This window comes from Equus quagga, chromosome 1 (genome assembly GCF_021613505.1).
Source record: "Equus quagga isolate Etosha38 chromosome 1, UCLA_HA_Equagga_1.0, whole genome shotgun sequence".
Classification (NCBI taxonomy): Eukaryota; Metazoa; Chordata; class Mammalia; order Perissodactyla; family Equidae; genus Equus; species Equus quagga.
The window spans coordinates 132,295,582-132,318,377 of record NC_060267.1 but is presented as its reverse complement, the minus strand read 5'-3'; the positions used below and the strand labels follow the sequence as shown (position 1 = coordinate 132,318,377).

At 43.0% G+C, this 22,796-nt stretch overlaps 1 protein-coding gene across 3 annotated transcripts in view; it reads left to right on the top strand.

Annotated features, from left to right (window-relative positions):
* The window catches only part of CACNA2D3 (calcium voltage-gated channel auxiliary subunit alpha2delta 3), an 827,558-nt gene that overhangs the window by 367,395 nt on the left and 437,367 nt on the right, over positions 1-22,796 (top strand). For all 3 annotated transcript variants that reach the window (XM_046679102.1, XM_046679095.1, XM_046679111.1), the window contains 3 exons: positions 8,303-8,434; positions 17,935-17,995; positions 18,089-18,239. In XM_046679102.1, coding sequence (XP_046535058.1) covers positions 8,303-8,434; positions 17,935-17,995; positions 18,089-18,239 — 344 coding nt within the window. The remainder of the gene's footprint in view (positions 1-8,302; positions 8,435-17,934; positions 17,996-18,088; positions 18,240-22,796) is intronic.

Genomic DNA, 22,796 nt, shown 5'->3' with positions numbered 1-22,796 from the left:
AAATCGCCTCACTGGCGGCTTTGCAGCAGAGATCCTGAGGTGGACGCGTTAGGGACTCTTGCACAGGGGCTCTGCACTGGTCGGCAGCAGTACCTTATCTTTATCCACCACGTCCCCTTGAACTCACGCACATGTCTCGAGCATCAGGTGTAAAGATGCCATGTCAGGGCCCAAAGAAAGCATGATCCCAGCTCCCCTCCCCAGGGACCACCCACTTCATTCATTTATTGGCAGTTGGGGGCAGACAACCTGCTCTGAGCCACATGTTACCTGGTGTCTAGACTGCGCCTCTGTGCCACCCCTTTTCTCCCCCCCCCCCACTTACTGTCTGGTAGGTAGTAAACAGAATTCAAGGCTTCCATTCAAGTCTTCTTCCATCTAATAGTTGGGACAAGGTGATATATGTGGGCAACAGACTTCAATGCCCTGAGGACCTGTTTCCTCATCTGTAAAATGGGGCTAGGAAGAGTAGTTGTTAACTGCCTGGAAAGGGTCCTATATAGTGTGTGGCACATTGTAAGTGTTCCAGAAATGGCAATCCCTGCTGCTACCATCATCATGGTCATCATCATCATTATTAAAATCATCAAAATCATTATTTCGATTTCTATCCTATAATTTTCTTCTTTATATCCCTGACAAAGACTTGGGATGGTTTATTCTAGGAGAATAAGGAGTGACAAGGAGGAAGAAATGCAGTTTTCACCACGAAATTTAAAATATGTTAAGGGAGGAGGACTATTTAAAATGGATATATTTAAGGTAATAAAAACAAATAAACAAGTTGAGTCATTGACGTGAAATCTCACTGGGGAATTGACCCTGAAGTCTAGCACACTGAAGTGACAGGCTGAGAGAGTTTGGAGGACCCTTTAGGACTTGCCAAACTGATAAGTATGTTTACTGAATATTTTGCTTCCCTGCTCCATCCAGAGTGGTTCAGCATCGGGCCATGAGTCCTCTTGGTCCCTCTGGTCCCAGGGCTGCCAGAAATTGGCTCCAGCTTTGTGAAAAGCAACATGCATTTGCTATCTAGCATATCACTAAGTTTAGAGGAAGGGTAAATATTTGGCAAGTAAACCTATTTTATAATTCAACACACATTAAGGGCTATTTTCCAATACATATAAGTGCTTAATAATTAGCATCAAAACTATTCATTATTTAATCTATGATGTATTTAGAATGAATGGGAGAGATGTCATTTACTTGCTGAAATGGGAGACATGAAAACTATCCAGCCATTCTCCTCTTGAATGTGGTCCAACATGCAGTGCTGAGGAGGACTCCTGTGTGGGTTCAGTGTCTCTCCGTGCCTGGTATAATTTCATAGTCAGGAGACACACACCTTCAAAGACCTTTAGAAAAGACCAAGATCCTTCCTCTAGCCTTGTTCAAGGCAGGAAATACCTTTCTTACAAGCTCCACACTTCAAAAACCCAATTGAACCTGAACTCAGTCCCTTCCCTTCAAACAATGGTTTTTGAGTAACAGTAGTTTGTAATTTTATATTAGCCTATAATTGTTCATGTACACTCAGATTCTCTAGAAATGGACCCGTATTTTGTAGTAGAAAATGACGAGTTTAAATTAATACAGTGCTGCTAATTCACGGAGAGTAAATGATATTGAGAAGAAAGGTGGAGTGCCTATCGGATGACTTTGAGGTCTGGAGAGGAAACTCAAGTGCTAAGTCATCCATAAAGATCCTGATTGCTTGAAGGATGTGTCTTGGAAAGAGGGAACAGGCTGTGCTTGCTAGAGATCTCGGAAGAAAAGAAACTTGATTTTAGAACCGTGAATAAAAGTGTGATGGGCTTTGGCGCTGGTGGAGCACAGATTATGCCTCTTAGAAAATGCATGCTTGGCAGGAAGCTTCACCAATCTGCTAAAGTCCTCAACGTGGCCTGCCCACCTCTCCAGGCCCATCTCATACCTCTCCCCCTTGCCTACAGGGCTCCAGCAACATTTCTCACCTTGCTGTTCCCCAAGACACCAGTTTCTTCCCGGCTCAGGGCTTTAGAACTTACTGTTCCCTCTGCCTAGAAAGCTCTTGTTGGCCAAGGCATTTTTGAGCTGACACTTTCTCGGCGTCCATCTCTCTTCTCAAAGTAGTCATCTTTGACCACCCAATTTGAGTAACTCCCCTTCCACCTCTCTACATACAGTAACTCTCAAGCCTGCCATCCTTTTATTATTTTCTTTGTCGCACCCATTTCTATTTGGATTCTCATTTATTTATCCATTGTCTTGCCCCTTCTCAGACTGGAATGTCAGCTTCATGGTTTGTCTGGTGCACTGCTGAATGCCTGATACAATAGGTGCTCAATAAATATTCATTGAAGGAACAAATGAATGAGGAGTCATTGAGAGTGTTGTGCCCTGACAATTTGAGGCAGGGAGGAGGAGACTTAGGTGAAGCCTCCCCTGGAGAGTCTTAGGACAGCTGAACTGCCCTGGGTGGGATTTGGGGTCCCACCACAGAGCTGCGCCTCGTGACGTACCCGCTAACGGTTATGGGGCCCGCCCCCTGCTGAGCGCCCTGCATGCCCTGTCTCAGCAGCCTTTGAGGGAGGGCTGTGCCATCTGTCTTCTACAGATGAGGACCCTGGGGCTCAGGGAAGCTAAGTCACAAGCCCAAGGCCATTAGCTAACAAGTGCCAAGTGAGGTCTCAGACCTGGGACATCACCTCCAAAGCCCGAGTTCCAGGCTGTGCGCTGCACTCTTGGTGTGCTACCCAGCAACACTCGCTGCAGAGGACAGGGATGACAGTGGGGAACTCTTCTTGGGGACTTATTTATCCATTTACTAATGCACAGAGTAAACAACGGTCCATATTTATGGAGCATTTTGTATGTGCCATTTGCTCTGCTAAGTGCTTCCATCTGTTAATTTGCCTGAACCCCAGGGGCTGATCATCTCAGGGAGGACTCAGGAGAGTGGGACTCGTGCCTCAAGTATGATGACAAGGGGGCTACTCATTCACAGAGACAGAACTAAAATGGCAAGGTGTGTGAGTGTGTGTAGGAGGGGTGTGCAAGCTGTAACACCAGGTGACCCCCATGTAGCAAAGTGCATGCCTGGGCAAAGCACAGGTGAGAGGGGTTACTTGGGCAGGAATAGGAGAAGGAAACCACAAACGTGATTTTGCTATGGGTTCTAGGATAAGTTACAAAGACAGAGCTGGGATGTGCAGCACTTTTCAGATACAAATTGCAAATTGATCTCAAAGGTGGTGTGGGACACTTACTCTCTAAACATCTGCTAGTAGTCTGTTTCCTAAAAGCCGCACATCTGATAAATTTTTGACTGGCATCGGATGTAACAATCTCTCAGACGGTAGTGGATAAACCTCATTGGCTGTAATACTGCCACCACAGGCCCGTGAAAAGATGTTCGATGTCACTAATTATTAGGGAAATACAAATCGAAACCACAATGAGCTATCATTTCACACCCATTGAATGGCTATTATCAAAAAGACAAGAAATAACAAGTATTGGAGAGGATGTGGAGAAAAGAGAACCCTTATACACTGTTGATGGGAATGCAAATTGGTGTGGCCACTATGGAAAACAGTATGGAGATTTCCCCCAAAATTAAAAATAGAACTACCATATGATCCAGCAATTCCACTTCTGGGTATTTATCCAAAGGAAAGGAAATGACTATTTCAAAAAGATATCTGCACTCCCATGTTATTGCAGCACTATTTACAATAGCCAAGGTGTGGAAACAACCTAAGTGTCCATCGACGGATGAATGGATAAAGAAAATGTGCCATATACAATGGCATATCATTCGACCATAAAAAAGAAGGAAATTTTGCCATTTGTGACAACATGAATGTAACTTGAAGGCATTACGCTAAGAAAAAAGAGAAAGACAAATACTATATGATATCTCTTATATATGGAATCTAAAAAAAACCCAAAACCCAGACTCATAGGTACAGAAAACAGATTGATGGTTCCCAGAGGTGGAAGTGAGGGATGGGCAAAATGGGTAAAGAGGGTCAATTGTATGGTGACTGATAGAAACTAGATTTTAGTGATGAGCACGCTGTAGTGTATACAGAAGTTGGATTATAATTACACATGAAACTCATATAATGTTATAAACCAGTCTTAGCTCAATTAAAAAAAGGAAGATAGAGAAAATAGAAAACATGAAGAACTTCTATTCCTGGATTTCATATTGACCAATATGAATAACAAGTTGATGTGGAATGGACAGGAACATTGGGGAAAATGACTGTGTTATGTGCAGTTTACTTTGTCGAGCAGAGAAGGCTGAGCATTGACACATACACTAGACATTAAGGAAAATGGTTTGAATCCAGTTTGGTGCATTACAGGTAGGACCCATTGACAGAGGTCATGAAGAACAGTAAGCTCATAAAATTATGATGCAGATGTGAAAATCTAAATTGTTCCCATAAAGAAGAAAGGGGAGAAGGCCTTTAACCCTCTTTCACAGGGTAAAAAGCCTACACTTATTAAACTTAGATTTCAAAAAGGATACTTACAAACCATAAAATATGGGTGTGTTGTATAGGATAATTAAGAAAGTACATGTGCATTCATTGAGTTGAATAGTGGCTTCCAACACATCCTTTGAATGTGACCTCATTTGGAAATAGGGTCTTTGCGGATTTAATTAAGTTAAAGATTTTTGAGATGAGATCATCTTGAATTTAGGGTGGACCCTAAATCCAATGACTGATTTCCTTAAAGAAAAAGGAGACGGAGATTTGATACAGAGACACACAGAGGGCAAAGGCCATGTGGAGATGGAGGCAGAAATCAGAGTGAGGCATCTATGAAGCACGAACAACTAGGATTGCTGGTGACCACAGAAGCTAGAAGCATGGAACAGATTCTTCCTCAGGGCCTCCAGAAGGAGCCACTCCTGCCAACACCTTCATTTTGGACTTTTAGCCTCTGGAATAAATTTCTGTTGTTCTAAGCCACCTGGTTTGTGGTGTTTTGTTGCAGCAGCCACAGGAAGCTAATACAGTACATTAAACCCCTGTGAAGATTAAGGGTGGAGGTGGAAACCAAATGTCAGGTTCATCTAAAACTCTTGAAGAATCCTAAAAGAAGCAAAAGGGGCTTTTAAAAAATCTTGAAACAAAATACAAATAAGCAGAAAGGTAAGCCTGCTGCTTAGGAGGATGCTGTCATTTTCATAAGTGACCAAAAGAAAGAATATCTGCTCAGCAGCCGTAGAGGGAACATCAGGCTGGGGTGCTGGTCCGTACCCCAACACAGAGTTCACCTCCTCTCAGTAGATAGTGGAAGGGGTTGGGGACCTGGGTACACAGGTGGAATGGCAAGCACTGACCATTTGGGCTACTTCACTTCCGCTCTCTGAGAATGATACTGGGAAAACCATTCTTAACTTGTCTTTTTTTACCTAAATATTTATATGAAGGCTCCACGTAATAATATCACCATTTTCCTGAGTGTTTTTTTCCATCTCTTAGATGGCTGCAACAATGGACAATGAGTCAAGATTTTCCTTTTTATTAAAATTGCTTGCAAAATCAATACACTGTGGTTATTTTACAAGCCAGAGGGAGTATTTCAAATAGTTGATCAAATGGGTGTGTGACATATCCCCCCCCCATTTTAACCAGACCTTATTTTTAAGTGATTCTGCTTCCCTTGTTCACCATGCCCTACAAAAATTGAAGCCCCCTTTTCTTGAAGAGACATAATTTCAGAGATTTGGTTTCGAAATGAAGTGGATGAAATGATCCTCAGACACCACAAGTCTTTTGGATTTCTGAGGATGATCACAGTTTTCCAGGGGGGCAATCTTAGGTTTCCAGGACCACCTGGAGTCATGGGCAGCCTTTTCCTACGCCCAAAGAAACCACACTCAAGACAAATTGTCTAACTGGAAACCGTTTGACTCCTTAACATGTTGAGACAGTGAGCTAGTGAAATGGAATTTTTGCTTCTAATTGTGGAAGGTTTTTATATGACGCCAGCATAATTGAGGCCATTGATGGAGGAAGCAAGAATCATGGATTTTTCAGTGTCATTATTGTATTTGCATCTTTGTGGATTAATTTAAGTGGGTTTTGCAGCAGGGAGTGAGTCACGATAATTATTGTCAAGCTTGGACAGGAACAATAAAGGGCTCCATTTTCCAGGATTGTGAAGATAAAGTCTTTCTCCAAATTACTTTGTGGTAAAAGATTGAATTGGTCATTTTTGCTCTTCTAGCCTATGATGTAGTTTATTATAATTTATAAGAGTTAGAGCATCTACCCCTGAGATGAGAGTCAGAATCGCAATTGCCTGTTGAATTCAAGTGATCTGCAAAAATAAGGCAGGCCGAAGGTAAGACAGTAAGACAAGATGCTGTGTCTGCCTGCTGGGTTCAGAGCCATTTCATAGGCTTAGACCTTTCCAGATGAGCATCTTGCTGGTAAAGGGCAGCCAGCTGTGGAAGAGGGATGGGGCATGCTGGTACCAATAGTGTTTCCTTGTCAGTGTGCCTAATTTACGTGAACATTTCTAGCATTATTTTGCTCATTGGCTTGCTGTAAGACCTGAGGACTGGAGTGACCAAATCTGGCCGCATCCCCAATCTGTGTAGTATGGAGGAATCTTTGGAATAAGGGTGTCACGGTGGGATTGCTGTGACTTGGCATCCCACAGGGAATTCTGGTGAGGGAGCGGGACTTCAGGCCAGCTCCATTGATGGCTTTGTGAATGCCTTTTGCCATTAGTCCTTTTCTGTCAATTTGTTTAACCTTCCAAACAGCTTTTGAGGTGGGTACTATTATGCCTGTTTTACAAATAAGGAAACCACAGATCAGAGGCTTTGCCACTTACTAGTTGGGTGCTTTTAGGAAAGAACGTAAGTTCCTGGTGTTCAGTTTCTCCTTGTGTAGCATAGAGGAGAGCGGTGGCACCTGCCTTGGAGCGCTGTGGTAGCAGGGATAGGAGATAAGATAAGCACAGTGCCTGTACCACAGGAAGGACTCAAATGTTTCTCCTCCTCTTCCTAGTTATTAATGTGCTCATCCTATTCTCATTCTCACTCTCATCATACTGGGACTGGACAACTATCTCCCCTCTTAGAACGGATGTTGTTTAATGTGGCATCATTTGGAAACAGGAGCTTCACAGGTTAAAAAAACAAAAAGTAAACAGTCGCAGAGCACCTCAGTGATCCACCTTGCTTCAACCAGTCTGCGAGAAATACTTATTTATTCTCCCTCTTTGTCTTTACCCTTAATTCTTATCTATAGACAGAAGCCAAGGGCTCATCTTTAGGCTGCCAAGGGTGAGGAAAAGAGATTGTTCTCATGGGATAGCAGGGCAGAAGAGTAGATAGTTGTCTGGAATCTGGAGAACAATCTTTGTTTTATCCATCCATCCATCCATCCATCTCTTCATCCATCCATGAATTTTTGGAGTTTCTGCCATGTGTTGGCCAAAGAGGTTCAACAGAAGACCAAAGTGAGGTGGTTCCTGTCCTCCTGGAGCTCACACTCTACTGAATGAAAGAAGAAGAGAGGTTTAGTTACGTAATTCCAATTTATTTATTCTTTTTTTTTTTTTTTAAAAAAGCAAACTTCTAAGTCGGAGATGGAGAGAATTGGAATAAGGCTATGTTGGCTGAGGTGACTGCGGTGAGAGAGAACACATTTTTCCTGTTTTTAATGCTGAGTTTTGACTCAGGATGGGGAAAAGTGGAAAATAAAGCTAAGGGGGTTGGCCCCGTGGCCGAGTGGTTGGGTTTGCGTGCTCTGCTTTGGCGGCCCAGGGTTTCGCTGGTTCGGGTTCTGGGCACAGACATGGCACTGCTCATCAGGCCATGCTGAGACGGCGTCCCACATAACATCTACAACTAGAATATACAACTATGTACTGGGGGGCTTTGGGGAGAAGAAGAAGAAGAAGAAGAAGAAAGAAGATTGGCAACAGATGTTAGCTCAGGTGCCAATCTTTAAAAAAAAATAATAATAATGCTAAGAAGGTCTCTCTTTGCTTTCTCAAGAACTATGAGCTATACAAGATTGAAAGTAACAAATAAAGGGATGTGGCTGTCAAGTAAGGAGCCATCAATAGAGGGGTCTGGGTAGCTTGGAGGGCTCGGGCAGGATGGGGAAGCCCTAATGTATGGAATTCCCGGGAGCTAAATATTTGGGGAGCTGTAACTTTCTTCACAGCTTCCTGCAAGATGGACCTCATGCTGATATCTGTCAGCTATGTGAGATGCCAGTGGGGTTCTATTTTACTTTGCTTTGTAACATTCCTCTTCTCTGCTTTTTTTCAGACCCAGCAATTGTCAATGGGGTTTATTGGTCCGAATCTCTAAACAAAGTCTTTGTAGATAATTTTGACCGTGACCCATCTCTCATCTGGCAGTACTTTGGAAGCGCAAAGGGCTTTTTTAGGCAGTATCCAGGTGAGTACCCCTGCCTTGAGAATTATGACTCAGATGAATGATCCTGTAGTATTTTCCTTTAAGGTTCAGGGTTAAAATTTTTCTGTCTTCACTTAGGAGAAATTGAAAGGTTAATTCCAAATCTATTAAGTCTATTGTCAGGATGCAGGATGGGAATGGTGGTCTGGCATCTGCATGCATATGCACACACACCCACACACACAAGGCATTTGGACCTGCATGTGGTTTCAGCATCTTTCTCAACAGAGTAATTCATAGAGCTGTCACCAGAAGTGAGGAATGGGGGTGTGAAATATACCGTATTTAATCTTTCTGGGTAAGAGTGTGCTTTTATTACTGTTACTACTACTCTTATTACTATTACTGTTATTATAATTGTTGCTATTATTATTGCGGAAAGCAGCAAGTCCTAAGTGGGCAGAATTAAATTCTGACTGGAAAGTGTAAGAAATGGAAAATCTGAACTTGGGTTTCCCCACTCCAGAGTTGACTGCCCTTGGGGAAGAGGTTGAAATGGCCAAGGCACTGCTGATGTCAGTAACCCATCTTTACGGGCCACCAGCAGCACCTCAAATGGTGCATTTGTCAGAGTTTGTCCACCATTCGTTTGGAACAGGTGTTCCTTCTGGGGCCTTCTTAGGCCTCTGCTTTGCAATAGGAATTTAATTCTGGCTTGGTTTGAATTTTAATTAAAAAGGGAACTTTTAATTTTGCTTACAAGTTGTGAAAACAGGACTCGAGGCTGCAATTGTGCCAACAACACAGCTGTAGAAATTAACAAGCTCAACCTAAAAGAAGGAAAAAATGCCCTGCATAATCTTGGAGCAATTAAGTGGAGTCTTTTATGTTTTCATTAAGTAAGACTAGGCACCTGATGTCTTCCCACTTTGAGGCACAGAGACTGCCAGCCTCCGCCTTGAGGAGCTGTTTGCCCTGCACACAGCATCTGTCCCCTGAGCCTTGCCTGCCGAGTGTCTGCTTTGCCAGATTATTCAGCATTTCCCGAGAACCATGTTCAGCAGGGCATGCACAGTTCCTCCTGGAGCTCAGAGAAATTTAAACAATAAGCATCCTATTAAAGATAACGTTATAATAAACAGTGGTCTGTTAAAGTTCCAGTGTCACCAAATTGTAATCTGCTTTGATACACTCAACAGAGAGTAAATGTAACACAGATGTTGCTGAAAATAGAGCATGGTGGGGGGCTGATCCGTTGAAGAAGCCACAAGGAAGGACATCTTACCATCTCACCATGTGGCATTTGGATGAAGGTGGAGCAGTTAAGAAGAAACCACAGATCATCTGTCATCTCTACCAGCAGGAAGACCTCAAAACTATGGTCATGAGGAAATTTGAAAATGAAAGTGTATTAGTCATCTTGTGCTGCCGTAACAAAACCCCATAACCTGAGTGATTTAAACAACAGACATTTATTTCTCATAGTTCTGGAGGCTGGGAAGTGCAAGATCACAGTGTCTGTGGATTCACTTCTTGGTGAGAGCCCTCTTTCTGGCTTGCATGTAGCCACTTTCTCCCTGCGTCCTCACGTGGAAGAGAGAGGAAGCTCTGGTGATTCTTACTTTTCCTCAAAGGACACTAATCCCATCATGGAGGCTTCACCCTGGGACCTCATCTAAACCTAATTACCTCCCAAAGGCCCCACCTCTTAATACCATCACAAAGCGGGTTAGGGTTTCAACATAGGAATTTTGGGGGGACATGAACATTCAGTCCATAACAAAAGGGAATCCTCAGAAAGGGTTTATGTAATAGGGGAGATTAATTACCTACAAGGTTTTTATCCATCAGAGCAGTTGACTTTGGAAATGCTTACAGTTCTTTTATGATATTTGTGGCAGAATTTTGACTCTAAAATGTCGACATCTTTTCTTTGTTAATAAAGATGTGGGTCACTCCTGCAAAGGGGTTTCACTGCCCTGAAAAATGTCAAGTGGTCACTCAGTGCTTGGTTCTGAAGGGAGAGCACATCTCTTGTCTCCTGGACATAAAATGATTATTGGAAGAATGATCCATGGGCATTTTTTGCCAGGATGTTTTTCTTTTCAGGATGCCTCTTTCCATGTTTAGAGTGGCAAAATAGTATAAATCAGTGGTAGGTGTGCATGTTCTTAAGCAGAAGGGATGTTTCTTCGTTCTTACATGCGTGTATCCAGTTCTTTGTTCCAAACACTGGGAGAGGTCCTGAGGATAAAATGGTGAGCTAGACAGAAAAGGTCTCTGCCCTTGTGAGGCTCCCTCTTATGGGCAAATGCATTCATCAGGGATTTTGCTTGTAGGTGACAGAAACCCCGTTCCAACCAGCTCCAGCCAGGAACACTTTTATTGGCTCATGTCACTTGAAGTCTAGAGAGTGTGCTGTTTTAAGACACAAGCTGGATTCCAGTAGTCAGCAATGTCATTTGGATTTTGAATCTTTCCTTCCATCTCTCATCTCCACCTTTCTCTATTCTGACCTTGTTTCACTGGCCGGTAATGTCGTGATGGGGAATATGGCTGAGGGTTTGCATAATTATTTTTCAGTTATAGTCCCAGGAGAAGACAGAGCATCTGTTTCAAAGCTTAGATGAAAGTCCAAGGGTTAGCCTCATCTGGATCACATGCCCACATGCTGAAGCCAGGGCGACTGGATAGTGGGTAGGGCCAGCCATCTGAAACCATGGGCATTAGTCAGAATTACTGTGGCCTTGCCTGACATGGATCCCCAAAGGAATGAGATGACTGCCATTCGGAGAGAGACAGGTGAACAGGCCATTGTGGTGCAGGTATGGGGGAAATAGAAGGAGCAGGGGGCTCATGGAAGAGGAACACCCATCCCAACTTCTGGAGGTGGGAGGAAAGACTTACTGGAAGGAGAATTTTAGTCAGTGTTAGCCTAGTAGCATATCTGTGATGATGTTGTCTCTTCCTGTGTAGATTCACGGAGGCCTCCACAAGTTCAGCTTATATCCTGTAGACATGTGGCAACGCTTTTGCTGTGCTATCCAGGAGAACTTTCTGCGATGATGGAAATGTTCTGTATCTACGATGTTGAATATGGCAGCCACTGACCACATGTGGCTATTGAGCACTTGAAATGTGCCTAGTGAGCCTGAGGCACTAAAATTTGAATTTGAATTAATTTAAATTTCAAATGAAATAGCCACATGTGGCCAGTAGCTACCATGCCAAACAGTCTAACTCTATAGGCAAAGACTTTTGTGATCTGATACCCAGTTTTCAAGGTACTGGTCTTACCTTTTAATGCCTGCATTGCAAAAGGATCTCACTGAACGAGAACTTCAGTTAGGCTCTTCTGAACAATAACAACAACAATGACAATAATAACAGCAACAAAATGCTAATAAAGGGCCTTTGAGCTCTGCAGGATTGGTTTCTTAAGCCTCATGGAAGCTCTGTTTATTTCACTTTCATCCTTGGGAGCCTTTGGGAGTCCTGTGAATATTAACATTCATGCTGATGATAGTGATAGTGACCTCTGTCTGTTGAGCACTGTGCTGGGTGCTTATATAAGCATTGTCTGATTTAATCTTCACAATGATTCTGTGAGCTGGAGCTACCATAATCCCCATTTTACAAATGAGGAAACAGGCTGAGAGATTAACTGACTAACCCAAATCACACCAGCAGGGTAGAAGGGAGCTGGTGATGGTGTTAATACTTCAACCACCTCTTTCTCCTTTTCTTCTCATAGTGGTTGTTGCCCTATAAAATACGCACTTGGACCTGCAATCCTGAGCCATTAGGCTTTCAATCCTTGTCTCCTTTACTAGGATACCTGCCCCAGGAGGACAGAGACATTTGTTTTATCCATCATTCTGTCACCAGCACCAAGAATAACACATTGTAGGTACTCAGTATGTATTTGTTGAATGGATGAATCACTCAGTGGCTCAAAGTCCACCAGCTCAGTTGTCCCTCATCACACTGGTAGTAGCAGCTCTCCCTCAGAAACAATAGAGCTACTGCCTCTCTGGGAAGCTGGTCACTGGCTGCAATCCAGTGACACTAAGGGACCAAGCAGGAACTGCAATAAGTACAGTATAGAGCCATGGTCCCTTTCTTGTCTCCATAGCTCCCTGTCCTCCAAGTCCTCCTAAGCCCCTGCCTTTTCTATCCCAATGTCCACCAAGTCCTGGACTCTGGATGCTCCCTTCTGTTGGCCACCTCTATATGGTTAGTAGGGTTTTCACGCTCATCATCTCCCAGGAGGCAGAGAATCATATCCTCATAGTGAGCCTTTTTCTTGGGAGCATCATCCAGTTCATGATTTTATAATCCTGAGTGGGACCCAATTTCCACCTGGTTGGGGCCATCGGTGCTGATCCATCCTCCCTGTTCTGACCGATTCTTACCTTTATCCAAAATGAAGTGGCTAGCTGACATTCGTCTGGAGCTAACTGTCCTGAACTACAAAGAGAAAACTGTCTATATGTCAAAGACAGACTAATATCTAATCAAACATAAGACACCAATTAAATTTATTCATGATGGTAAGAAGTTCGGTTCCTTCCCCAGCATCAAACTCTCACCATTCCAGAACCTCATCTCTGGGAGCTTGTTCCAGTAGGAGTCATGATGATCACAAAAAGAATTGACTGACTTATCCTTCTGCCACAATTTCTATGCCATAGGAAGGTGAAAGCTGGTTCACTGTACAGCCGTGAGGAGGGAGACAGATGGCTAAGTAAAGAGCACTCTGCAAGTTTGGACTCATACAAGCCGTAGAATAGTCATCCATCAAGTGTAGGTTCTGTGCACAGCATTACTCTGTGTTTATTCTCTTGCCCATCTTCCTCACCAGGCTCAGGTTTAGCTATATTACGGTAAAGTATGGCTGATATTGGAGTTCTCTTCCTTGGCCAGCTCAACAGGACCACCCCAATAAAAATGATCATGGAAAACCATAGTTCATAATTTTCATAGCAACTCTCTTGTTACATACTCATTTGTCATGGTGAATGATTTCTCAAGAGGTTGCTAAGGGAGATGGCCTTTGGTTGAATGAAGGAGCTTTTGTCTGGATGAATGCATAGCCAATGTCTCAGAAGACAATTTAAAGCCAAATTTGATGACAACTCAACTCACATTAGAAACTAGCATTTCATTATAAACCAGCTATTTTAGATCTAAAGTTATGTTGGAAGGTATTTATTTAAACTTTAGATTATGCGCCAAGTGAAAAATATTTTTTGAGAAAGGAATTGGGCAGAACTTATCTAGTTAGGGATAAACCAACATCTGGTACTTCTTGATTTTCCTCCTTTTCTTTTTACATGTTTCTAGACTGTTTGCTCTCTAATAGGGAAGAGAAATCCCATGTCCAATGGATAATTAGTGTCTTTTCAGGTGGTGCGTTGTAGAGATGGCTTGGATGCCATTGGCAGTGCCAGGGAAGTTGTATGAAAAAGACTAGGCACCAAATGGAGAAGAGAAGCAGTGGGCTAAGATACTTTTTTGTTGAGGTGGATATTTTGAAAAGGGAGATTGGAGCCAAGCAGAAATAAATACAGAGGGCAAAAAGATATTTGGATTTTTATTGTGCTATTTGTTATAGTCCTTCATAGTTCTATTAAACAGTCTTAAACCTCTTTGCCCCATGGAATTATGTTGGCAGCATGTGGATTGACTTTCAGACAGTGTTCTCTTAGGCTCTGCTCTATTGACCCTACTATTCATTTTTGTGTACTAAAGGAGAACATGAAGTCATATGTTGTCTTAGATGAAATTAATTTTTTTCCAGTATTAGTTTGTAGTGCCTTTGGGAGAGAAACCATGGGAAACAGAAACATTGCACAATATTTTAAATTCAATCAGATTTGAACATTTGAATTTGCAGTAGAGATTTTGACATTATTTTCAGTTTCACCTAGGGATACGCTGGCTCTTCTAGAGACTGTCCCCTGAAAGCTGAGGAAGGCAGGCTAGCAATCACTGATGCTGGTAATGAAGCCTAGAGTGCCTCAGAGAGAAGGCTGAATGGCAGCTAAGTCTGCTGTGAACTGCATCGTTCCTCTTGTCTTGAGATTCACGCCCCAGCCAGCCTGGGGGACAACAAGGCATATTGGCACTTCCAGAAATTATATGGCTCATGGGGGTGTTTCTTGGTTAAGTGACAGTTCCCTGGATCTCAAAGACTTAAGATAAGCCAACTATGACTTCTCTGGGATTTGAAGTTATTTAAATAGGTTCAAAGTATCTGTGTGTACCAAAATTATATAATAAAAAGTTTATTTATCCTAGGAGAGATAGCACCATCTGGGACAGAGTTTCCTGAAGTTAGTCTCCTAAGACGTTTCGTTATGAGATTCTTGGGGGAGGAAGGGCTCAGTGGTCAAATTAGTTTGGTAAATGTGCCTCTGCTGTCCCCATCACAGAGATTCAGGATGCTCTTAAGCAGCTTAAAGGCCCTCAGAGGTTCCTCCCATGGCACAGAAACCAGTTTTACTTTCATCCACTTCACTCATGGTAACATCCCATAGAACTTCTCGTGGGACACCCTCATGGAACTGCCTGTGCAAGGAAGAGAATAATGGCATGGGATTTGGGAGATCAAGTCCTAGTCCTAATTGGAAATCTCAGGAAAACTCTGTTGAACTCTAAGAACCTTGGAATCCTTGCTGTGAAATGAAGATTTGGACCTAAACGTCAGATTTGAGCAAGATGATCTGACCCCTCCCCCCCCAAGGCCCATTGAGCCCTGACTTCGAGTCAAGATGTGACTTTTATTGTTACATCCAGCGCAGCTGTGTCTAGAACTGCCCAAGGTACTGTCTTCAGCCCCACTCAGTGCACCTCACGTCTTAACCAGGAAGAGCCTGGGCCTCAGAGTTCCTGCTGCCACCCAGGCTCCTTTCCTCTAGCGTACACATTCCCTATGCACAGCCACGTCAGCATTCCTTCCGTTCCTTGAACTTGACATGCTCTTCTCAGCCTCAGAACCTTTGCGAATGTTGTTCTCTCTGCCTGAGGTATTCTTCACCCTGTGGCCACCCCTGACTTTTGTTTGATAAGTGCTACCCATATGTAGTGGATTGAATAGTGTACCCCCAAAATTCATGTCCACCTGGAACCTCAGAATGTGACCTTACTTGGAAATAGGGCCTTTGCAGACGTAATTAAGTTGGGATGAGATCATATTGGATTAGGATGGGCCCCAAATCCAATATGACAGGTGTCTTTTTAAGAGGAGAGGACACACAGACACAGAGGGAAGACAGCTCCGTGACGGTGGAGGAAGAGACTGGAGTGATACAGCTACAAATCAAGGAACACCAAGGATCGCTGGAAGCTAAGAAAAGGCAAGGAAATAGAACATTTAGAGGGAGCATGGTCCTGCAGACACCTTGATTTTGGACTTCTATCCTCCAGAGCCTTGAGAGAATACATTTCTTTTAAGCCACCCAATTTGCAGGACTTTGTTACATCAGCCCTGGAAAACTAATATACCATCGCTCAGCTCTCAGCTTAAAGAAGATGCTTCCTTCACATTAGGGATTAGAATCGCCTTTTATATACTAACATAGCCTCAGGCACTTCTACTTCAGGAATCTCTGGTGCTTGCCATTTCTTATCTAATGTCAGCTTCCCTAGATGTGAGGCTTCATGAGGCCAGGCAGGAGCCAGACTCATCTTTCTCAGTCACTATTGGATGTCTGCCAACTGGCAGAATGCTCCAAGTTTGATTAAAATTGTGATTGGCAGGCAAAAGGCTCTGGGGTCAGCCCATTCGATCTACTTTCCCTCTGGAAGTGTACCCTTTACAGGGTTTCCCAGCAGACTATTTCATATTGACTTTTCAAAAAGCACCAAGTTTCAGCAGTGCCTGAGAGGAGTTATAAGCCCGTTTGCAAAGAAATGATCTCAATCCAAAAGTAGAGCATCTAGTGTAATTAATTCCTTCCCCCCAAGCCCTGGCCTAAATGCTGGGGCAGGAAAGGAGAACTACACATTTTCTCCTCCCAGTGGAGCACACAGTGACGGGAAGGAAGGACAGCAGAGTCAGGGAGGGGATGCAGGATGATCCGATGTGGTCCTGGTCTAGGAACACTCATGGTAATTCAATTCAGGAAACATCCACTGAACGTCTACCATGGGTGAACATATTTAAAAAATTATCTTTATATTGGACTCAAACCAATTCTTCGTGAAATTACAAATTGGAACGTTACCTAGCCTCGTCATGGATCTAATTTCACTATGTGTCAGGACGGTGCCATCCTGGTTGTACTTGGCTTTCTACAAAGCAGTATGTCAGAAGTTTTTAAAATAAATTGCATTCTTGTCCCTTAGTGTACAATATCATGTCAGTTTTATTTTATCTTCATTACCTAGTGACCTTCAATTGGCAGTGGCTTCTCATACTTCCGTTTTCTGATTTGTTACAGGGAACTCTTCAAATTAGGCACATGTGCAGGTGGGAAATGTAGATATAAGGAGCACAGAGCAAAATGGCTCTTTGGGTTAAAAACTGCCATCTCACGGCGATCTGTGTAATAATTTGGGGATGGCATCTTAAGCACATGCCTGTCATTAGCCAGTGTGGTCCTGAAAGCTGGCCATCATTAATTGGAAAGGAGAATCTCAATGTTACAATCGGAGTCAAGACTTTCTCCTGTGAAAATAATTTTCTGTTTTTATTTTCTTAATGCCAAAGTCTGTGTTTCAAATCCTCCATTCCTGAGCAGCACTGATGGTTGAAAATAATGACTTCTGTCTTATTTTTAGGCAGCACACACATTTCTTTTTAAATGAAATTTTATTCTTAAAAACTAAGTTGTAAATAAAGAATGCCAACTTAGGACATATCCTGAACAGTTTGCAAACCATGAGGCTAAGGATGTTGGATCCCATTTTACACATGGGGAAAACTCCCGAGGCTTCAAAGCCTGAAATTCAAATTTTATTATGCTGCATAATTAGGCCCATTTTACTTCATTTCAGTGTGGAAGCCCAGGCCAAAATTCCTGATTTTAAAAGCAGCAGTGAGAAGAGAACAGACCTGTGTATATTCTGAGATGGAAATGTATGACATACTTTCTACCCCCCATGCTATAGACATTATCTTAGCTGGGTCCAGGGACAGGGCCTGACTCTGCCCAGAGATCTATTAATGATGCCACCAGGTCCAAGAACTTTCTGCACAGGGAGAAGTGACCTTGGCTCAGTTTATCATTAACTAAAGGAAGGAGCTAAGCAAAGGAGTCATGTCCTTTCTTGATGGACAGCACGTTACTAAAGGTGTCACCACTCTCCAGCTGGTCCTGGAACAACTGGGTAGGGCCGCGTTTGCTGTAGTGTTAGAGTGCCTTCCTAAAGCGCCCTCCCAGAGTCGGTGATGGAGTGCGTGATGAGCTCCCGGGTTGGTCTTTGCATGTGATTTTTCACCCTGTCCATTCAATCAGCAAAGCAGAGCAGCCTTGAAATGCTATGAATAAATATTTGAAGTTTCTGGGTTTCTTATAACTCCATTTTTCTTCTAGGGATTAAATGGGAACCAGATGAGAATGGAGTCATTGCCTTTGACTGCAGGAACCGAAAATGGTAGGAAATGGTCAAACCTCTTAGTTATTTTTTAAAGAGGAAACTTGCAGAGAGGGTCAGAATTCATTTTTACTTAATTTTCCCCTGACCTAGGTACATCCAGGCAGCAACTTCTCCGAAAGACGTGGTCATTTTAGTTGACGTCAGTGGCAGCATGAAAGGGCTCCGTCTGACGATCGCAAAGCAAACGGTCTCATCTATTTTGGATACACTGGGGGATGACGACTTCTTCAACATAATTGCTGTGAGTGCAGCTATTTTGTGTTTTCTTTGTCCTTTGGGTTCATTTGATCTTTTAGCAGCAACTGGTTAGCATTCCTGTTGCTTTTGTATATACAGCATTAGATGTCCCAGGATGAGGACCTGTTAGTCCCCTGTGAGTTTACTGAATCATGACATTGGAGGGGCTTTTTGGAGATGGGGAATGTACTTGAGCACAGCTCCTTTCTTATCCTAGCAGGCAGGCACTGCCACCTGGAAGAGTGGCACCAGATTTGGTTTTCGTGGGGAGCCAACATTTTCAGAACCTTGGAGAATTTGACCTAGTGAGGTTTTCTTTAAACTGCTAGAATTTCTCATGTGGAAATTAACTGTAAGCTACATTAGTCTGATGATAATGATAATAATAATAATCATGATGATAAAACAACTAAAATGCAGAGAGCAGTTTAAGGCTTACAGAACACTTTATCTCAGCTTCAGAAACTAAAGTGGCATGTATTAAGTGCCTACTACATGCTGTTTGCTTATTCCAAATATTTGCATTATCTTCGTTCCTCACAGCAACTGTAGGTGGTAGGGGGTGGTGTTGGCATTTTCTCAAATGAAGCTGCTGAGATTGAGAGAGTGTCAGTAACTCGCTCGAGGTTGCAGAGCTGGGAAGTGGGGGATCCAGGAACCAAGCCTGGGCCATAACATGCTCTAGAAAGAGCACTGATGTAGGGTTCCATCTCCAGTTTTTTTCCTCTTCTCCCCACATCTATGGTATGATTCTCATCACGTCTCTTAGGTCCCTCCCACTCTTTTCCCAAAGATTATAGCCACGGTGAGCCCAGTTCTTTCCTTTGAGGACTTAACCAGGTGCTCACGTGTGGTGGTCACCTGTGCTTCGCCGCACCCCCTCTGTCTGGGACCTGGAGGGGCTGCAGCAGGCAGGGGAGGCAGAATGGTACGGGGAACAGAGTTTGGGCTTTGGAGTTGGGTCTTAGTTTTGAATCTTAGCCCTGCTGCATACAGCTGTGTGTCTTGGGGCAAACCACTTGAGTCTGAGCATCAGCCTGTCAGCCATGAAGTGGGTGGTAATCGTGTCACCGCAGGATTGCTGCCAGCTTACCTGAGCTAGTGCACAGGAGGCCTTGAGGCCGTGGTAGGATACGAAAGAATGGGTGCTGTCTGAAGAGCGGTAAGGAGGTGCTGCAGGAATGCTGTTGCTGTGGTCTGCATGGCTTCCCAGGCCCCTGAGCAGAGTGTGTCATCACAAGACCCGGTGTCCGGGCAGCCTTCGGCAAGGGCACCACACCCACTTTTATTTGCTAGGCAGAGGGCACGCGAGTTTAAATGATGTTGGGCTACAGATGGGATTGCTTGAATGAGTGTCCTGCCTGCATACTTCTGATGAGACTCTGAGCAAAAGAACACAACCACAGGGCACCGTGATTTATAGCTTCAGATTTTAAAAAGCCGTAAAGAAGAAAGGGGAAAGAAAGAGAATAATAAATTCCATGGGAGCAGGGGTTAGTCTTATTCATTCATTGAACTATCCCCAGTGCCTAGGACAGTGCCTGGCAAATAGTAGGAGTTTAAATATTTGTTCAATGAGTGATACCAGCAGCTGCCTTCCACTGCGCATCCACTGTGTGCAATCCCCTGCTAAGTGTCCAACGTGGATTGTCTCATTGGATCTTCAGCCCAGCCCTGTGCCAAGTGGCATGGAGAAAGAGGCACCTAGAGGTGGAAGCTACTGGCTTGAGGTCACACAGCCAGAAAAAGTGGTACAGGGAGGACTTACCTCATCCTGCTTCCTGAGCAGAAGGGAAGAGAATGGAGTTGAGCCAGTCAACCACCTCACTGTGAGACTGTGTGGCCCCGGGGCCCAGTGCTTTCGAGGGAGACTTTCAGATACTTAGAACTTGGGGTTTCCAAATCAAAAAAAGTTACTCTAGTTACCAGTCTCATTGTGAATATGCAAATGTAGCCTGATCCCCACACATCCTGAAGCATTTACAGATAAGAAGCAGCTAATTTGGGACTATCTTTCTTATTAATCTTTAATTACTCATTACAGAAGTATCATAAATTTGCATAATAAGAAGAGCTAACTAATTACATCATGAATCCTTTATCAGTCAGGATTTATTGTTCTGTTAACAAAACCAATCGATTGAAATAATCTCTGTAAGTTCATTAAGATGTACAAGCAGTGTCAACTCAATAATGAAGAGAGGGTGATTAAGATAATTAAAAGTAGACATGCCAGTTGTTACCGGACAGTTAAGGAAAAAAAATTTTTTTTTACCCAAAATTGTCCCTTTATGTAAAGAAACCCATTAAAGGTCTCATTAATCCTCACTGTACATCTGTTTGTTAGTTTTCAACATAAATGATCAGCTTCAAGCCTATTTACGTAATTATTTCGACAACTAGACAGACACTCTGAACTTTGTTATTCGAAGCCTCTAAAGTAAAATTATGAACTCTGTTCTAATGGGCAAGGGAATGGATCAAATATGTTAGTGAATTTATATTAAAAGCCTGAGGTGAGGGGATAAAAAGAACCACTAATTAACAGCAACTTTTACACATTGTTTTTAATATAGGCAATATAGGTAAAAATTTTAAACAATTCAGAAATGTTCCCATTCCCTTTCTGTTAGGTACGTATTCTTCCAAATATTTTAATGTATGTGAACACATAATTTTTCCACAAAAATAGAATCTTATTTTATAGAATATTCAGCAACTTGCCTCTATACTCATATTGTAATCACGTGTGTTTGAGTAGCAGGGCATTCCATTACCTATAGTTGACATACATTTTGTAACCAGTACCCCTTTGCTGCACGTCATGCTGTTCAACTGATCGTTTTCTATCCAAGAGAGCTGCAGTGCGTGGACTTGTGCATGGATTTGTGCAGGGCTGCGTGTGCCTCTGTTGAATAATTCGAGAAGTGAAATTGCTGCACCAAAGGCTATGCACATAGTTAGGTGTTATCAGAAAGTCCACTCAGTAGGATATGATGTTTCCACACTTAAAAACTGTTTTGGCTCCATCTGCCATAACAACATACCATAGACTGGGTGGCTTAACCAACAGATATTTATTTTCTCACAGTTCTAGAGGATGGAAAGTCCAAGATGAAGGCCTGGCATGGTTTGGTCTCTGGTGAAGACTCCCTTCCGGGCTTGCACTCAGCCACCTTGTCGCCGTGTGCTCACATGGCCTTTTCTCCATCGGATGAGCCTATGGATGGCCCATGATGGAGAGGGAGCCGGAGCAAGCTCTCTCAGGTCTCCTCTTATAAGGGCACAATCCCATCTTGAGGGCCTCACCCTCATGACTTCATCTAACCCTAATTACCTCCCAAAGGCCCCACCTCCAAACATTATCGCCTTGGGGGTTAGCGCCTCAACATATGAATTTAGGGGGACACAAACATTCAGTCCATAGCACCAACATTTTGAAGGTCCTAAATAGGAGATTCATAACTGGTAGATCTTCATTTGCATCCCCTTGGGTTGTCTCTCCCACCCCAAAATGTGTTTCACCAAGGTTGCCTTGCTGAACTGTGGTGGTGTTTTTTCTCCATCACCTTCTCCTGTTTCTACCCTGGCAAAATTTCTCTAATAATGTGGTGTGGATTTTTGCTCAATCTGTTTAGAATGGTCACTTGCCTCCGTCTAGAGGGGGACGCCACTGCAGGCTCTTGTGAGTGGGATGGGCTGTTTGAACCGCCATCCGGAATGCCCTGCAAATCTGTTTGAGTGCATTGTTCTTGTCGGCTGGACTCCATCTACGGAGAAGACATTATCATTTCACCCCTCATTACACCGTCAGCCTTCTCTGGCTTGCCATGTTGATGTTTGAGGAGACATTTCACTGTTTTAGAGACAAAGTAAAGAATGCTATCTTTATTTTCAGTGTCGGAAGCCCTCGTGCATTGTAGGTTTTTGTTTGTACAAATCTAATTCGTCTTTGCCATTTGATTTTCAGTGCCATGATGGGGAGCGGAGCGGAAAGATTTAAGTAGTGGGAACAGCTTTCCTTGCTCATTCCAGTCAGTTTTGCATGTTCGTATTAAGTTCATTGGGAAGTCCATCTTATATGTTGTACTGAAAAGCTTCTAATCTAGGTCTTTCCAGAGAATAAACATGAAAAGGTAATGTTAAAAGGTGTTTTAGCTTTCATGGACAGGGAATCGCAAAACCTATCTAAGACTGATGAACCAAATGATTGAATTATAAAAGAATAGTTGAAATATGAGAGTGATTTTATGCAAAGTTAAAATTTAAGGTCAAACCATTGGTGCATGCAGAGAGATGTCTCTGACAAGAGAAGAGCCATATTTTTCTGATTCACTTTGAAGTCTAACTCCAAGCCATGCATTAAATTAATAATATTATCATAAAAATGAGGGTGCTAATTCTGTCCGACGCTGAAATTTGAAAAATGATTTTACAGAAGCCTAAGCCATGCATTAAATGAACACAGTATTAACTGGGCTGATATTGTTAAATCGATTTAAATGCCTCCTGCAGCCCGTGTTTGTGCAGAGTTGAATAGAGAAGAGCATCATTGGTTAGT